Source organism: Epargyreus clarus, unplaced genomic scaffold (assembly GCF_041222505.1).
Source record: "Epargyreus clarus isolate Ecla_fem2 unplaced genomic scaffold, WU_Ecla_fem_2.2 ptg000018l, whole genome shotgun sequence".
Lineage (NCBI taxonomy): Eukaryota > Metazoa > Arthropoda > Insecta > Lepidoptera > Hesperiidae > Epargyreus > Epargyreus clarus.
Genome location: NW_027332226.1, coordinates 1,929,002 through 1,948,262, shown reverse-complemented (window position 1 = coordinate 1,948,262; position 19,261 = coordinate 1,929,002). Strand labels below are relative to the sequence as shown.

Sequence of the window (19,261 nt, the reverse complement as noted above, 5' to 3'; positions counted from 1 at the left end):
GTGAAGAAGAGACAACCAGACCGGCAGACAGACAGACAGAGTTACTTTCCGATTTATAATATTAGTAAGGATAAGGATAAGGATTTAATAAAGTATTCGCAGTCAAAAGGTAAGATTGGGTTACTATTATTAAGCCTTCACTGTATGTCCGTCTGTCACGGTGCACTATCTGTTAAAGAGTAATAGGTAGACACTTCTATGACTGTTATGATAACAAAAACTAAAATTAAAAAAAATAATAAAAGTTTCGTTATACGAGTCGACTCGCACTTGACCGATTAATTTACGGGAACAATAAGTTCAACTTTAAACCTTTCGCAACTGTATTCATATACGTTACTAATGGTTTGTTTATTTGTTTACTGTTACAATTACACTGGTTTAGTGGGTAAACTGCGAGAGGAGAACAATACTAGCAAGCGAAGGCAGGAACAAAACTAATAAATAAATGTGTATCATTAACAATTATATATTGAGTGTTATCATTTAACAAAGTCAGTGTGTCGGTGGGAAGCGGTGAGAGTGTATCAATAATAACAGTCGGTTATGATAAGTTTCGTAGAATAACTGCAATTTCATTGCAATTGAGAATGTGATAATACAACAGTTAAAATAGTGTTTGAGTAACAATGTGTAAAACAGTGTTGTTGTGTTGTGTGTTAGTTTTAAATATAATTAGTAATGATTCTTTGGGAATATTCCATGAGAAAAGTAAAATTATTTTTCGACCCGATGATGTCGCTGATTATTTTGGATATTCAGTGCTTTTGAATAAGTCTGGGTAAGTCAAATACATTTATTTAAAGAAATGATAAAGTAATTGCATAATTATGTTTGTGATATTTTATTCTTTGCCATATTTAGTTGAATAGAAAATATTTACCTAGTAACAATATAGTTAAGAGTCCTAAAATATTGTTAAGGAGTACGTATAATATAGATATTAAAAATATATGTAATTCATAATTTACAATCATACAACTTACTACTTACTATTTACTTTAATAATTGTAAAATTAACTATTTAATGTCAGTACATTCATTATAATTAATTATATTGTTATTTCGTGAATAATATGATGAGCACGATAACCTATTGATAAGAAACGGCCTCTCATTTTTGGGAACCAAGATGCAAATCCCCGTATGCCGAATTTTTAAAATTATGTAAATTTGAGAGGCAAATAATCGTAGTTCTTTTTCATCACTATTACTGCCCCACTGCTGGGCATGGGCCTCCTTTCAGAATGAAAAGGATTAGTCCATAGTCCACCACGCTGGCCAAGTGTATATTGATAGACTTTACATACCTTTGAGAACTTTTTTAAGATCTCAGGTATGCAGGTTTCCTCACAAATACGCACATAACTTCGAAAAATAAGAGGTGACTAGGATTTGAACCTCGGATTGCTCAAACGAGAGGCCGAGTTTCAACAGTCAGGTTATCACTGCAGTTCTCAGTGAAGATATGAAAGTTCTCAAAAGAGCGTAATGATTGCCAAAGTGCACTTGGCTAACGCGATGGCCCATGGTTAAACCCTTTTTATTTTGGGAGCTCCGAGTCCAAAAATTGGGTCGACGATTATACTCGTATTATGACACCTAAAGAGTTGCCGGTGGTGCCGCTGCATATTAACATCAAAGATTATTCCAACCTCATCATCATCACCAACCCATTGCTTTCCCACTGCTGGGGCCGTGCCCAGGTAGGAGTATCCTTCTCATTCTGAGAGCATATCCGTATATTCTCTCAGGATGAGAAGGATACTCCTTCTTACTATACTCCTTATCTTTTAATATTTTTTACATTTCCAGGATGTACGTTGGCGCACCGAAAGCAAGAAGTAGGTTAAATAGGTCAATTTCACCAGGACTGGTGTTCTTCTGTCCATTGGACAATTTGGACAGCAGCAATGTCACGTGTACACCATTGGGAACGGATAGTAAGTAAATATTTTTTTAGCCCTTAAGGGTTCGTACGAAAATACTTCTGCTGTATGCAATCCAGGCTAATAACAGCAGTGTTAAACGCTGCTGTGTTCTCATATAAAGGGTATGGTATAGTTACTTATCCGAGGCTTACCGACTTAGTCCTCAGGGGTAGCAAGTCCTCTGTGGCCAACCTCAGGTAGGACTCTTATCGTAGTTGGGATCGATTTCAGATCCATGGGTAGCGGTAGCCATTTATCATCAGATGGACTGGATGCTCGTTTGATACTTTAATTTAAATAAAGGAGAACAATAGCATTCATCTTAATACAGTAAAACATTTTTTGAAAATCGTTTTACATTTCTCTGGGTCTGGGTGTTTGTTCATTCATCCTTAGGTTTTCAATAAATTCACGATAACGGAAATATAAGTTTATTTAAGGACGGGCATAATACGCCGTGACAAATGCAAAGTTCTCATTATTTTATTAGTCACTGCAATGGTTTGCGGTAGAACAACCCGCGAGTAATCATTCTTATTAAACTAATTCAATTAACGTGCATAATATAGGTAGGTTGCTTTGCAATACCAAAAGTTTATAAATCCTACCTTTTTTTTCTTAACGAGGGTGAAACCTTCAAAAGGTTCCCGACGACGTGGGAGCGACGCCGGGTTATGTGGGATTTTTACCGCACTAAAACCCCCCCGGTGGCCGTCCTCAACGCTTGTTGGAGAACTCAAATAAAATACAACTCAATATACTCTACTTAACCATTTAAAAATGTCCCAATAAATTTATTACCAAGCCTCCGCTGCCTGTCTGTCTGTCACAAGGCTCTATCTCTTGAACCGTAATAGAAAAACGGTAGCCAGTTTATTAACAAATACTAAAAATAAATGGAAGTCGCCATAAAACAAACCGCTATTTCTCAGTGTTTTTCGCCTTCAAATCAAATCAAACCATTTGTTTTTATTCAAATTAGGTTCTTTACAGAGCATTTTTTGAATGTCAGTACAACTTCCACCACTTCACAAGGTGTTTCGTTATGGAGAAGAAGCTTTATCTATTGAACTGCAATACGTGGACGGTTAAAAGTTTCACAATGCACTTACTTCTATGGCATCTATGATAACAAATATTAAAAAATAATATTTAGTGGTACGAAACCCACCGTGTGCTCGACTCGCATTCGGCCAAATATTTTTTACATAATCCCAGGGAGTTCTCCTATCTATCTATTTATATAGATAAGTGAGATTTTCTATCTTTATATATATTTGATGTTTTTAGAAAATAAAGTATCAAATAAACATGTAGTCCACGTGATGATGTCAAAATGTGTATATGGTGCCGTTGGATTCATCTTAATTGTAGGATTCATATAGGCTATATTTTTAGGCAGTTGGTTTTTTATACGATAATCCTTTCTATTTCAAGTTGGTGTCTCAAGATTTGCATCGCGTGCAGATTTCTTGAAAGACGACATGTGGTTTGGCGCTGTCATAGCGGCGATGCCTACGGGAAATTTACTGGTGAGAATATCTTATATCATCTTAATGTTTTCATCATCAACCTATTATCATCCCACTGCTGGGCACTCTCAGAATGAGAAGTATTATACCATAGTACGTATTTTATTATACGTATTTTTCACATACCTTTGAAATTTTTTTATAAATCTCTTGGTGTGCAGGTTTTCTCACAATGATTTCCTTCACCGTTTAAGCAAGTGACAATTAATTTCTAATACGCACATAACTTCGTATAATCAGAGTTGCGTGCCTGGGATTTGAACCTCAGACACTCGATCGATAGGTCGAGTTTCTTAACCACTAGGCTTTTTTTTTTGTTCCCGAGCGGGAACCCTTCAAAAGGTACCCGATGCCTTGGGAGCGACACAGGGTTATGTGGGACTCTTACCGCACTAAAACCCCCCCGGTGGCCGTCCTCAGCGCTGCGTAGAGCATTTTTTTATGAATCCTCCAAACAAATGTTTGCAGATATGTGCCCCACGGTGGACTACACCCTATAAAGACACGCATTTACTGGCGAATGGGGCATGTTACTTCCATGGGCAAAAAAGAGGGCAGTGGCTGCTTCCTTTGCAGGACATGAGTAAGATTTCATGAGAAATTTATAAATTCACACGAAGGTATAGATAACTGTACATTATTCATTCAAGCCATATATTATATGGTTACCAATAACTAAAGATAGCTTAATTAACTTAATTATGTCATTATTTACTTCATAAACGTCATAGTTATCCTAATCTTTTACATCACTTTAATCACCTCATTGACTACAAGTACGTATACAAATACGTATCTACTTGTAGTCATCATTATCATTATAGTATATACCGTTATCTTTATTATCGTTAATTTCGTCATCATCAACAATTTCGCCGAATCGTCAACAAATCATTTCTATTGTGTTCTATATAACAACATTTTTTTTATTTTAACTGCTTTCTGCCTTATGTTCATTATCACTATTATAAAAAATGTTGTGTGCGTTATGATTACTCATCATCATTACTACGTATTCAACATCACCACCATGATAATCGCCATCATGATTATATCTATCATCATCATTATCTTCATCATCATCGTCATTAACAACATATTTGTTTATGGGCGCCAATGATGTCAATTATTGTTCTAGATCGCCAAGCCTACATGGTGGACGGTACACGCAAGGAGTATGGCGAATATGGACTCCACCTTAACTTCTACGCGTACGGCCAAGCTGGCATGTCGGCTAAAGTTACTGACAGTAATACTGTTATTATTGGCGCACCTGGTCTGTTACAGTGGACTGGTAAGAAACCTGTTTCAGTGCCTTTGCGACGCAATATAAGTATCAAAAGAAATTGCTGAGTATGCTGGTTATATTCATAAAAAGGTGCAACCCATCGAACATGATTACCTGATGTTGTCTGGTCACAGACGCGCATGGACCTATCTTCAGCAGACCTTAGGTTATCTATTACCTATTAGCTATTGACCTCTTATCTAATCTGGGATTGATGACAGATGTTCATGGTCGGCAACAGCCACTTACCATCACATGGACATGCTCATTTGCTACTTCTGTATTATATACTAGCTGACCCGGCAAACTTTGTACCCCCTCAAAGTCTATTTATCAAATATATTTCGTATAAAATATATCCTATGTTATTCGTGGATAATGTAGCTTTCGAATGGTGAAGGAATTTTTGAAATCGGTCCAGTAGTTTTTGAGCCTATTCATTACAACCAAACAAACAAACAAAGTTTTCCTCTTTATAATATTAGTGTAGAATAATGCGCAAATTTGTGAACGAATTGTATGAGATATTTTAATGATGTGTTGAACCTTCTTTCAGGTGGTATATCAGAGTATATGTTGTATCCAGACTACAGCGCTCAGTCAGTACGCTTCGGAATAAGATCCACCACTAACCCGTACAAAACCAAGGAAGTTGGTCCAGATGACTACTTGGGTACTAATTTATGTATTTAAATAAAATGTGTGTTTGTAATTAGACTTTAATTGCCTGTATTTTAGTTCATGTCAATATGCGGTTTACATGATTCTTATTTTCCCAATCTTAATATTTTGCATTTTTGTAAAACCTTTTTAACGTGGTATTTACACTAAATGCCGAAATTTTACCGAGTTGTTTTGCTGATTTTTAAATTATTGAAGTAAAATTATTGTTTTTTCGGAGTTTTGAAATTTCCACTTCTGAGCATACCAGGGCTCGAAATTTAACAATTTAGGTACGCAAAAAATATCGAAAATGGTATAATAATGAATTTAGATTAATTTTTTCTATGATTGTATATTTATCCATAGCGCCAATGTCACATGGAATCTAAGTGTTGAGTTATGGAGAGTGTAAATTTAATGTTTTTGCCGTTTTCAGGATACAGCGTAGAATCTGGTGCATTCGATGACAGTGGGAAGACATTCTATGTAGCAGGAGCTCCGAGATCTAAGGCGGGTTACGGTCAGGTAAAACATATTTTTATAATTGGTTCTATGTAGGTGGTTCCATTCCTCTCTGAAGTTACCACTGACGCTATTATATATTCACTATAACAAGTAAGGGCATCGCAAGCCCAACGTCACGGACATGAAAGGATTTCTTTATAATATAGGAGTGGTGGACGAGAATGTAGTCCACCAGATCGTAAGTACTGCCGCCCATGGACATCTGTAATCAATCCCAGATAACATAAGATTCCTACCTGAAGTTGGCCACAGACGCACTGTTACCCCTGAGAAATATGCTGGAGCACCTCTGAAAAGTATGTCTTCCTCGCCACACCCTTCAAACCAGAACACAGCAGCGTTTAACACTGCTGTTAAAAGGAAGAAATAAGTGTCGAACCATAGAGAGTTCTACCACCTTCGCACATACACACATAAAACTTACGGCCAATTCCAGGTTTTAATCTTCGAGCAGTCCTTCCGAGACACGGAACCCCTGGACATCAAAGCCAAGGTGCACGGTCCGCACCTGGGCTCGTACTTCGGGGCGAGTGTCGCCTGCTTCGACGTGAACGGCGATAGTGTGGTGGACTTGCTCGTGGGTGCGCCTAGTTATGTGAAGAAGGGCGGCGGCCTGCCCTACGATCAGGGCGCTGTGTTCGTTTACTTGACGGAACGACAGGTAAATTGTAGACCAAGTGACCATTAATCAATTGTAAAAAAAATAATTATAATTTAAAAGATAAAGTGAAAAACGCCGAAATAACAAGTTTCTTGTATGGCGAACCCCATTACATAAACCTAAAAAAGCAGATACTTGCAAACTAGATAGAAAAACTTAGAAAATTGGAATTATCATTTATTTTTTTCTTTCTTATCATTTCACTATTGTTCATTCTATTCATTGCAATATCCTTTCTTTTTTTTGTATCATTTAACTTATAGTTTTTATTTCATTCATTCATTTTTATTGCCACTTCTAAGTATGTATCGTATAACGTACCCTAAAATTACTTCTTAATAAGAAACAAATGATTACTTACAAACGTTACTTACTTAGATATTTCTTGATTAGTCATCAGTTTCGTTATCTTTACCTTTTTATAAAATTTCATTCACAATTTCGATTTTTACAAGAGAATATGTTTGATATACATACTCTGTTGAGCTATTTAACAAACAAACACTGAGTAACTCCATAAATAGAAGCTGTGGCTTGTCGGTGGTTGCTTTGGATTTATAGACGCTTTGCATCACACGGACTTTAGCCACACTGGGCAATTTGCCAGCATTGAAACAACTATCTGGTGTCACGAAGAAATATTCTCAGACTATAGCATATTTGGACGAATATTTGGCAAATGATGATGATACACGTGTGTTTAGAGTAATGGTTATGATAAAGAATAATAATATTGTATATACATATGTATATTGACTGATTAATTAGTGTATATACCCATATGGATAAGAATAAGTGACAACATAAGAAATTATTTGTACATAATGTTATTGAGTTTTGATTTGCAATTTCTTGTTTGTTGAATTAAATACCTTTTTTTGAGGAACAGGCTTCCGGGTTTTAAAACACAGAAGAAAATAGTAATAAATAATTTATACCATATGCGAATTTAAAAGGTCTACTAACTTAAGTAGCCCATGATCGAACTTAGAGTACACATACCATTTTTATTTAAAAATTTTCTATTCTTTATGCAGGATACATCTTTCATTCTCAAAGATGCTGGATTCGTAACCGGATCTCGAGAGAGTGGAGCTCGTTTTGGTACAGCAATCGCAGAGCTGGGAGACATAGATGGCGATGGGTACAAAGGTATAGTCAAAACTATTATAGCAGATTATAATAAAGTAATATCGTCTAAAAATAAAGCATTCATTATAGAAGACTTTACAGGAATAGATACTTATGATATAATGATTGTAAGAAGTACCGGCTAATTGAGGATATATAAATGTATTTTTTAAATTAAAATTAAAATAACAAAATTAATTTAATTTATTTTAACAGTGAAGAGAAATAGCATAAAAATGTGAAGAATAAGTTAAGACACGTCTAAACGAATCTTAGTCTATAGCTTGATATAAAAACCCACAGTGTAAGAATATAAGAAGATGTTATTATTAAATTCTTCATTTTATTCTTTCAGATGTAGCTATAGGAGCCCCATGGGAGAATGAAGGCATGGGAGCTGTTTATATTTACCTAGGGAGCCCTACCGGACTTAAACCAGAATATGTCCAAAGGATCATTGCAGAAGATGCTAAGAGTTTCGGCATAGCAATATCAAAAGCAGTAGACATTGATAGCAATAATTGTAATGGTGAGTTAATGGACATTTTGGATAATTTTCATGTAATATATATAGCAAAGAAGGTAGATGATAAGTCGTCACTGCTAGTACTTAGATTAATAGTTTTACTTGAAGGCGATTGAAAGCATTGTAGATATTGACTACTTATTCTTATGAACCTAAAAACAGATAAATTATATACAAAACGGTATTGACAATAAATAATGGCAACACGGTATTGACAGTAAATAATGGTAACACCAGGTAACCTAGTGCAATGCACTAGGTTTCCTGGTGTTACATGTATGTAACACCAGAAAGGTATCAAAATTTACTACATTTACTTTTAAATTTTAGTTGATACTTTTTTTGTTAATATTTACAATTACAGCAACATTGTTTGGAGCATTGGTTTGATTTTAAAATCTTCCTAAATGTACCTTAGCAGTCATGTATGTTTGTACCTTTCATGTGAAATTCGAAATTGCTCTTTTAACTCATTTTATATCAGCATCAACAATCATTGTAATAGTAATGAAATATACGTATTAAGAAATTCCAAATACTTAAACGATCATCAACATTCCAGATTTAGCAATAGGAGCTTACAAATCAAGTACAGCGTACATATACAGGTGTATACCGACCATGCAGGTCTCCACAGCGATCAAAGTTCCAGATGCAATGTATCTGCCTCAGAACACTACTAACTTCACAGCTCTGTTCTGTGTTGATGCACCTGCGAAGAAAATGTGGCCGCACGTTAAAATTGGTACGTAGTTTGTTATTTTTTGTGAAATGTTGCGAAGTAACAGGCATTCTACTTCAGGGTAAGTGGCCACTCACCTGTGGACACCTGTAATCAAACCCACATGGGATCGGAGTTCTATATTAGATGGAACACATTCCTTGTGATGCTAGGTCTAAATGGGAAAAATAAGTGTCATTTCTACCGTGATACCTTCGCAGGGAACTATAGGTGTGCTTCCATATTAATATCATACTTATATCATAATTAGGGAAAAAATCAAGTTTATTTAGGGAAGAAGCCATTTTCACTATATTATTAGTACAAAATGATTTTGACAAAAAATTTAGAACTGTTGAAATCATCCTACAATAGTTTGCATAAAATATTTAAAATGATTAATATCCTAATATTTTCAGATCTCACAGCCAAGATAACAGTAGACCGAGAAGGGAATAGAGCTAGAATTTCTGGTGATTCCGAATACAATGTCTCTCTTAAGCCAGGAAACGATGCATGCGAAGAACAAATTGTTGAAGTGATGGTAAATATGGACATTATTTTGTTGCTTGGCAACATATTACAAGTACTTAATGGATAAAGGTAAAATTTAGATGTTATTTACATAATTAAATAAAAGCAAGATATTCTTAATCCGAATAGGCTGTTACGATTTTTGCTTTTTTGTGAACATGTAAATAACACCTGATGGGTGAAACAATAAACCATTAAAAACAATATTTGAATCAAATTAAAAATAAATATTTTCAAAGTAGAAAAGATTAATGTTACGTTATTATTATGCTTCATATCTTTACTACAGGATTCTTTAGATCTATACAGACATTCAGAATTAGAAGAAAAATCTAAATTTTATTTAAATATCTCGATCGTTTTACCCAGTGGTTTCTCTACGTCGGTATAAGTGAGGAGATCCTCAATTTATAGTTGTAGTAGCAATGTTTTACGTTAATGTTTTCTTTTTGCAGCCAACCGCAGATTTATCGAAACCTATATCAATCCAGTTTACTTTAACACCAAAGGAATTAATGCAAGGTAATGCTGTACAATTAACATAAATAATTAAAGGTTTAGATTTCATTAACAAAATGCTCCCAAAATGTTACTAAAATATTTTTACCTTACTTCACTTTTTGAATAAGTTTTTAGTCATTTTCAATTAAAGGTTGAAAGTTATTTCAATAATAACCTAAGTTTTTATTTAAGTATAGTATTATGATCATAATATTTGGTAGACATCCATTACAAATTTATTTGGTTCCAGTACCTATATCCATTATTTCCTATAATGCGTTGAAATAATTTAAAGTATAATGTAACAATTAGCAAATTTTAAGCATTATCATTACTTTTGCTTTCGAATAATTCAAATAAAATTATTTTTTCAGATTCATCATTATTCCTAATGAATGCTGCTAGGTTATCGGAGAACTCGATCTTACATTCCTTTTTTGATATTCAATTAACAAGAGATTGCGGAGCAGACCTCATTTGCAGACCTTTACTCGTCATGACCTTGGAACCTTTGGTGAAGTAATGTATCTTTTAGTAGTTTTTACTTTGATAGAAGATTTAGAAGGTGGTAGAACCCTTTGTGGCTCGATTCCGGCGGCACCACCGCCACACCTATTTCTATCTCATAACAGCAGTGTTAAGCGCTGCTGTGTTCCGGTTTGAAGGGTGTGGTAAGGGAGACATACTTTTCCGAGGCGTTCCAGCTTAGGCCTCAGGGGTAGCGGCGCATCTGTGCCCGACCTTAGGTAGGAATATCTAACCCTATCTGGGGTTGATTACAGATGTCCATGGGCGGCAGTAGCTACTTACGATCAGATGGACTGCATGCTCGTCTGCTACTCCTATATTATAAAACAAATACATAACTTGAGAAAATACGATTTTAAAAACTTACTCATAAAAATGTTTTAGTGATACCACATTGAATTAAATAGACTGGATTTGAATAAATGACCTCCAAAAATGTAGGCTGATTTCTAAGTTTGATTATTAAAATGACAAATGTAAATATAATTTATAACAATACCATTTTGTCAATGAATCATGATATTATCAACAATAGAACTATGATTGATAAATACATTACCATTGCTTAGTCATTCTATGTTTTATAGAAAATATTATCTGATACATAGGATCTAATAAAAATGATTCATTATAATTACCTAAATGCTACAAAGAAATAGTAATTATAATGAATAATCAAGTTTTAGTACTTTTATATTAAATAGGAAATGAATCATTTCAAATTTGTGTTAAAGAAGTTTACGAATTACCATTTTTGTATTTATAATGCATTTTAATATGACCATTAAATTCTTTTTTTAATTATAATAACCATGATATTCAAGAGCCCAAAAATAGGGCACTTACCGAACTATTTACTTACGGTCGCAAATCAATAATTAAATGTATAATTTATATGTTTGTCTGCAAGTATTTTATTATTAAGAACTCAGTTTCACAACAGCAGTGTTAAACGCTGCTGTGTTCCGGTTTGAAGGGTGTGGTAAGGGGGCATACTTTCCGAGGCGTTCCAGCTTAGCCCTCAGGGGTAGCGGCGCTTCTGTGGCCGACCTCAGGTAGGGATATCTAAACCCATCTGAGGTTGGTTACAGATGTTCATGGGCGGCAGTAGCCACTTACCATCAGGTGGATCATATTATAAAAAAATGAAGATAATAACAATCTGTCTATTCTATTCCAGCCCATACATTCCAGGATCGGACGACAAACTTGGCTTTAAAGTTAAAGTTTTGAATAAAGAGGAACCAGCGTATGGGGCTAAAGTCTTTATAGAATTACCTTCAAATCCCATAAGGCTGCCAAGTGCTTGTACTTTAGAAGGGCTAAACGTAACTTGTAACGTCCCATCACCCTTACTAAGAGGAGAATCAGTTTTATGGGAAATTGAAATGGAGTTCACATTGAAAGGGATTCTTGAGAAACAGTTAACGATTTCCGCTAGACTTAAAGACCCTTTTCATAATATTAATGTGACTAAAATAGATCAGTTGCATATTCGTGTGACGCCAAAAGCAAATTTTGGTGTTAGTGGGTAAGTAACATTATTTTTTATACAGTACAAACTATTTAAACTACTAGTGATATGTTATCCATGCAATGTTGTGAAACCCTCTGTGGGCTCGACGAGGCTACACCGTCACGCCTGTTTCTGCCTAATAACAGCAGTGTTAAGGACTGTTGTGTGTTGGGTGAGGGAGACATTATCCGAGGTAATTCAATTTAATACTCAGAGGAACGTATCGGGGCCTACCTGAGGTAGGAATCTTATATTATCTGGGGTTGGTTACAGATGTCCATGGGTGGTAGTAGCCACTTACCATCAGGTGGACTGTATGCTCGTCTGCAACTCTTATATTATAATAAAAACCAAATCCAAGTTAGTGGATGCAAGAAAATGATTTGTACCCCTTTTTCGAGCTGAGATGGCGGCTGAGTGCAAAAGTTGCAGTCTCACAAATTAGGTTTTAAGTTTATATTAACACCCCCTTAAGGTAGTGATTAAGAAACTCGGCCTCTCGATCGAGGGGTCCGAGGTTCAAATCCCAGACACAAATGATTTTTCAAAGTTATGTACGTATTACAAATTAATAATGATCACTTGCTAAACGGTGAAGGGAAACATCGTGAGGAAACCTGAATACATGATAGATTTATAAAAAAAAACTCAAATGTATGTGAAGTCCACCAATACGCACTTGTCCAGCGCGGTGGACTATGGCCTAATCCTTCTCATTCTGAGAGGAGACCCGTGCCCAGCAGTGGGACAGTAATGGGTTGATGATGATGTAGATAACACCCCCTTGACAAGCAAAATATAAAATTGCATCCTCTGACAATTGCAAACCAAATGTAACATTTCCCATGGACTAATTTGAATAAATTATAATAAGTGTTCAATGAATTTTAGTAAAGCGTTGCCGAATACAACTATAGCAGTAACAAGGGAGAAATTAAATGCCGCCGGCAGTATCAATTTGGTTCATTATTACGAGGTAAGCAATTGTTTTTAAGGTTTATAAAGTAAAATAATTAGTGAAGTGTGAGTCAAACCCGCGTTTGGAGCGTCCCGTATTACCAACTTTTTCATTTATTTTTTATATTTGTTGCTAGTTGCTAGATTTTATACCGACGTAGAGAGGATATTTCAAGGTACTACTCGACCAAGCCAACTAGACGAACCGGTGGAATGCGGCCTCCCTCCCGAGTACCGCCCCATGCCCCGCTCACATCCTAGTACTGTTCGCAGCTAAACTCTCACTCTCATGATTCACAATTAATTCCTGGATAATATTTTGGTTTACTATTTGTTATTGTTATACAGTAGTGTACATAGTTAGAGAAAATAATCTCTAGTGTTATTTATTAATAAAATAATTAAAACTATACATAGCGGAGAGAGTACAATTATATTGCGACTTTTACGTTTTACATAATTTTTTGTATCTATTCGTTTTCGTAACAGTCGTTTAACTATAAATTATAAGACAGAAATTTATTAAAATTTAAATTTTATAGGTATAAATCAATATTTCACAACAAGTTATTATAATTTTTTTGCCAACGGTACGCACATATCAGGCGAGTGACGTCACGTTTGACATTCGTCAACTTTGCTTGGTCGAGTAGTACTCTATGGAGGATATTACCTCATTTTCGTTTTAAAATTTCTTGCTATAACATTCTTACTTGGGAAAAGTTACTGAAATCCAGTAGCGGCGTAAGAAATATTTTTTATGTGGGTAAAATACATTTTGCGAGGCCCTCTGCCACAATACAATGTACACAGTGGCGGACTAAGGTCGTCGGAGGCCTGGAGAAAGCACGCCCCTAGTCTAAAAAGCTGATCTGATTTTACAAAATAACAAATGTCACAAGTTTTCAGTGATGTGTTCATTCTGGCGACCTTTTTTTTTCGTTTACGCTATAGGCGCAAAGCCCCCTGGGTCGCGAGTTGAAATGTAACGTAATATTCATTTTCCACAGGTAACAAACTTCGGTCCATCGGATTGGTATCGCTTGGAAGCACAGATAGCACTCCCAGACCAGGTAACCTTTGTACCATAGACCATACTATCGAATAGAAATGGCATTATTAATTAATATTAATTAATAAGATTATTAAGGGTATATTTAAACTGTGTCTTTTTAAATTGAACTTTGACAAAAGACATTTCCCGTAAGCTTAAACAAGTTGATTAAGAGGATTGTTATCATTTATCTTACATTTATAAGTTTTAAATTATGCAGCTTATAAAAAAACTGGCTTTAACTTTGTTTGTGGTTACAGATTTATATAAATAGGTACCCTTTGTCCTTTTCTGAACTCCAGACAACGTGTGTTCAATATTTCATATCAATCGGTTTTGTAGTTAAGGGTGAAAGTGTAGCAAACAAAGTCACATTCGCATTTATAATATGTGGTTTGGACAGTGTTTTTCATTATTTAATTTGTTATTTATTAAGTTAATCTCTAAGTAGCCCAGTAGTGGGACTACTAAGGGTTGCGATCATTACACCAACTGTACCCTTAGTATGAGTTTCTACGTTTTTACAAAAATGACTGTTCTCCTGAATCCTTTTCGCTATTATATAAAATTTTAGATTCTATATATACTTAAAAAAACACCCTATTTAGGGTGTATTTTCAAAAGCTACAGTTAAATCCTAACACACGTTGTTCAATCACCGTGAAACTTCGGATATGTCAAGTTTCACGGTTTTTTTTTTCATATGTTCTTGTATTTGTTTACGTATTTCCCATACATTTCAAGTCAGTTCTGAAACAGTCCGTTAGGGGCGCTGATTGGAAATGTATGGGCAAATACGTAAAAAAATACAAAAACAGTCATTTTTGTAAAAACGTAAAATCTTATACTAAGGGTACTGTATCTATTAAATCTATTTTTAAAATCTTTCTATTCAAAAAAATTATATCCTCCTCAAATTGAAGCGCCATTTCTACTAGATTCCTATATCCTATTTAGTTAAACATAATGGTTTTCAATCCTAAGTAAATAGAACCGGGATTCATCGTGTCTGCTTGAAAAGTCAACCCCAACCGATTTAGATTTCCCGTTTGTCTTCTAAATCAAATATTGGAAGAGTTAATGTGTAGCTGATGTAACCGATATTATTACGGTTTTGATTGTGTTGTAACTTTTATTTTAATTTATATGTATGTATAAATTGTATACAGGATGATTTTTTCAAATTGCCAGATGTGAAAGTATGTATAAGGAATAGTGAACAATGATGAAAGAAGTTACGAGGAGATGCAATAATACAGGATATGATTTTTTCAAAATTAACTGAGTTGATTTCCGCCTAGAGCAATTGTTTTTCATATACATATGAATATGCACTTTTAGTTTTTATTAAAGTTGCCCTCGTGATTCCTTTTTCACTATTCCATAAATTTGCGAATTAGTTGTATGCAAATTTGAAACACACCCACATAGAGGATGATTTTAAAAAGCTACAGTTAATTGTCTATACTCATATTACAACCACTAAAGCACTAATACGCATTGAGCGTATGAATTATCGGGAAAAAGCTAGTTTCATATTATAATCAGTGAAATAATTATTTAAATTCGAATAATAATCGTAAAAATCAATATAATACAATGAACTTTATTTTTTAGGTGAACATTTCTAGTCCTATCAAAGGCTGTGTGGGAGAATATGGTTTGATAGAATGTGTTTGGCCGTTGCCTGCTAAAGTATCAATGCCTATTATCGTGCCACTGCGGTTTGATTTGGGGATACATAGTAAGTCATTATTACATTTGTTTGAATTTTTTTATTTATAAAATTTATCACATATAAATTACTGGCCATACAACGCGGCAACGCAGCCAGCATTCTTGGGACTCTACCGGGAGGCAGTGATTTGGACTCATTGTTTTATATTTAATTATTTAAGTTTTAATATTTCTTTTTTTTGTTTAAATTATATTTTTTGTGTATATTGTATATATATTTTAAGTTTGTAAATAGATAGATATATTATATATAATTATGTTAATTAAATATTTTTTGTCAAATTACTTACAGTACATGTATTTCAATAAAGAACATATATTTCAATAAAGAAAGAGAATATTGTCTTCTTTACAATAGCTTTTCTTTACAGAGAGTATTCTGGAGGAAAATACACAAGTGAATATTACTTCTAATATAACACTTTTATTGGGAGATAAGTTTCAGTAAGTTCTTTTTATCTATTTACTAGTTTTTGCCCGCGGCTCCGCCCGCGTTTAAAAGAAAATAATATGACATACTAACATACATAAAACTGAAAATTCGTACCTTTATTGGAATGACAGTGGAACCACCTGGCGAAAATTGGTCGTACCAACTCTGAAATCTTCGTGGGCTCATGGATAACAACTTTGCTAAAGATCATCACTTGATCAAATGCATAGTTTACGATTCAATCCTTACTAATATCGATTAAACTAATCGATGTTTTTGGTCCAAAAGATCGATTCTCCGATTAATCGATCTTAGATCGCCATTCCTAGTTCCCATGGGATTTCCGGGATAAAAACTATCTTATGTCCTTCCTCGGGTCTCAGACTATCTTTGTACAAAATTTCATTAAAATCGGTTCAGTAGTTTAGGCGTGAAGAAGATACAACCATACAAACAGACAGACAGACAGAGTTACTTTCGGATTTAAAATATTGTAAGGATTTATTATATGCTTAAACAGTAACGTTTTATATTATAAAATAAAAGTAACAAACATCCATGCAGTGTACCTACGGTAAGTGATATTGCCGCCCATAGACATCTCTAATCAACCCTAGATAGGATTGGAGTCCTATCTGACATCAGCCGCAGATGCGTTGGACTAAACTCGAGGATTAAGTTGTAACACCTCATATAGACGCCACCTTACATGCTTACAGAACAAATGTAACGTTTTCTAGTACATGCAAAGACCCACACTAGGATTTTTCCAGTGCCGTAGATGATGGACACACAAAGGCGAATACATATACCTATACATCCAGACCCAAAATAAATATGTCAATTCACCATTTAGATATGTCCGGTTGAACATCGAACTCGAAACCCTTGGACCATCAGATCGGTATGATGGCCGTGTTCGTCATATTTCTAATTGCTTTCTTTTATATTTCCAGATCTATATCAACAACAACCACCTTGGTTTTGGACCCGTCCCAACCGCTATGGCCATTAATAGTGGGACTTATAGCTGGATTCACTTTGCTAGCAGCTATAGTGTTTGCTTTGTACAAAGTAAGTGCCCAACTTTATAGACTTGCAATAAATAAATGTAGTCCTAACATAGATTTTTTTATAACAGGAGTAACGAGCATGCAGGCCACCTGATGGAAAGTGGCTACTGCCGCCCATGGACATCTGTAATCAACCTCAGATAGGATTAGATATTCCTACTTGAGGTGGGCCATAGATGCGCCGCTACACCTGAGGACTAAGCTGGAACGCCTCGGAAAACTATGTCTAATTTAGCACACCCTTCAAACCAGAACACAGCAGCGCTTAATACTGCTGCTATGAGGCAGAAATAGGTGTGGTGGGGGTGCTGCCGAGTCGTACCACAAAGGGTTCTACCACCTTCAAACGAACTTAACCTAAGCCCTTTAATGCATTATGTTATGGTTTCAATATTAATTCTGCGTCTTTTTTTTCTCAGTATGGATTCTTTTCACGGACGAGCAGAGATGAGTTAAAGAAACTTCAAGAGCAATCCTTAATTCTAGAAGAATCCAGTCCATCATCAGCTGACTTGAATTCCAGTGATGCTGACGATTCCACTCGAGAACTTGTAGATGATTCAAATTAGTTTAATTCATAATGTGATCATACCCTCTGCATTTGTGAACGCTGTACCGTTTTAGCTGCAAATCATCTTGTCCCTAGTGATGAACGAGATAACGTGATTTTGCATATATCCCAATCAAAACAGCAAAATTTAGTAATTATATTCAATATTTGGATTATGCCTTATATCTAATAAAAAAAACCGCCTAGATGTTATGTTATTTAGATACTTAAGACGTCATTAACTAAGTACTTAATTTTTTTATCAAGATACAAAAACCATAAGTTTATTTTTATACAACTTTCTGCGAACCTTCAGATGATAAATCCAAAGAGGTACTGTTTTCTCTCAGGAAAGTACATTTTAAAGCGTAAAGTGCTAGGTATGATGTTTAAAACTAATAGCATTTACTACGCTGTTTAATGATAATAATAAATAGTCTTTTATATTTATGTACTTCATTTAAATATGTGCAGTATCTCGGACACTAATAGTAATACAACTATTATTATGCTCGCCAACGCTACGATACGTCCGTCCGGGTCAGCGGCTGAACACTGATTGGCACGCCGCTCGCACTCACATCGTGACAGTTGTGACGTCACGACAAAAATCTACCCACATTCGCATATAGTGTAGAAAGATGAATCTGTAGTAGTTTAATAATTTCAAAAGTTACCTATGCTGGTAGTTCCGTACTTAAGTGAGTTAGACAAACTAGGCAGAAATAGTTATTAGTTTTAATACTGTACATTTAAATGAGTTCTTGTAAAACGTCTTATTTCAAAAGAAGCTACATGTATATCGAAAAAAATATGTTACAATTGTATTAAGTGTTTAGACAATAATATAAATAAGTTTTAGTGATTATGAAATGCACAGAAGCTTTAAAGTAACATTTTTTTTTTTTGTATTTTTTACTAATATAAAGATTTAGTTCTAATTTAAATTTATAATATATTGTTATATCTATAAATAAAAAATTTATTAACTTATCAAGGTACGAGTATTTTCATTTTTCCTTCATCCTTACACTTCACTACTCATACCGAAAAGCATCTTATAATTAAACAAACGTTTCTGTTTTAATCTGTAAGCAACCCTAAACAGAATCAAAGTCATATCAAGGATCGGCGAATGGGTTGCTACTCCAAAGGACTATGCTGGAAAAATCGTGTAATACCTAACACAACCCTCGAACTGTTCGATCTGATTTACCACACCCTTCAAGATATAAGGCAGAAAGGTGGTGTGGTGGCTCCATCCCATTACCAGAGGCGAACCGTGCCCATGAGTGGGATATTGAGTTGACAACGTAACGGTGCCTATAAAATCAAATCTAGATCTACTAACAAATCATAAATAATTATAGTTTAAAAACTAAAAACCACGCTAAAATTGC

At 34.8% G+C, this 19,261-nt stretch overlaps 1 protein-coding gene across 1 annotated transcript; it reads left to right on the top strand.

The window, feature by feature from the left end:
• Positions 1-411: 411 nt before the first annotated feature.
• On the top strand, positions 412-18,762 carry LOC140749537 (integrin alpha-PS3-like). The gene is made up of 21 exons (XM_073082620.1): positions 412-781; positions 1,816-1,943; positions 3,369-3,463; positions 3,932-4,046; positions 4,602-4,757; positions 5,308-5,424; positions 5,851-5,939; positions 6,376-6,600; positions 7,638-7,752; positions 8,087-8,260; positions 8,820-9,002; positions 9,398-9,522; positions 9,968-10,034; positions 10,388-10,532; positions 11,722-12,072; positions 12,949-13,033; positions 14,025-14,087; positions 15,686-15,812; positions 16,177-16,249; positions 17,195-17,312; positions 17,731-18,762. Exons 1-21 carry the CDS (start codon positions 630-632, stop codon positions 17,878-17,880), a joined length of 2,853 nt encoding a protein of 950 aa, XP_072938721.1. The 5' UTR covers positions 412-629; the 3' UTR covers positions 17,881-18,762.
• The last annotated feature ends 499 nt before the right edge of the window (positions 18,763-19,261 follow it).

What these genes read in the sequence shown, in the direction of transcription:
- LOC140749537 (XM_073082620.1), top strand. Translation starts at nt 630, where the DNA reads ATGTGTAAAACAGTGTTGTTGTGTTGTGTGTTAGTTTTAAATATAATT. An exon ending in TGGTCCAGATGACTACTTGG is followed by an intron (nt 5,425 to 5,850) that starts GTACTAATTTAT and finishes TGCCGTTTTCAG; the next exon opens with GATACAGCGTAGAATCTGGT. An exon ending in ATTTGGTTCATTATTACGAG is followed by an intron (nt 13,034 to 14,024) that starts GTAAGCAATTGT and finishes CATTTTCCACAG; the next exon opens with GTAACAAACTTCGGTCCATC.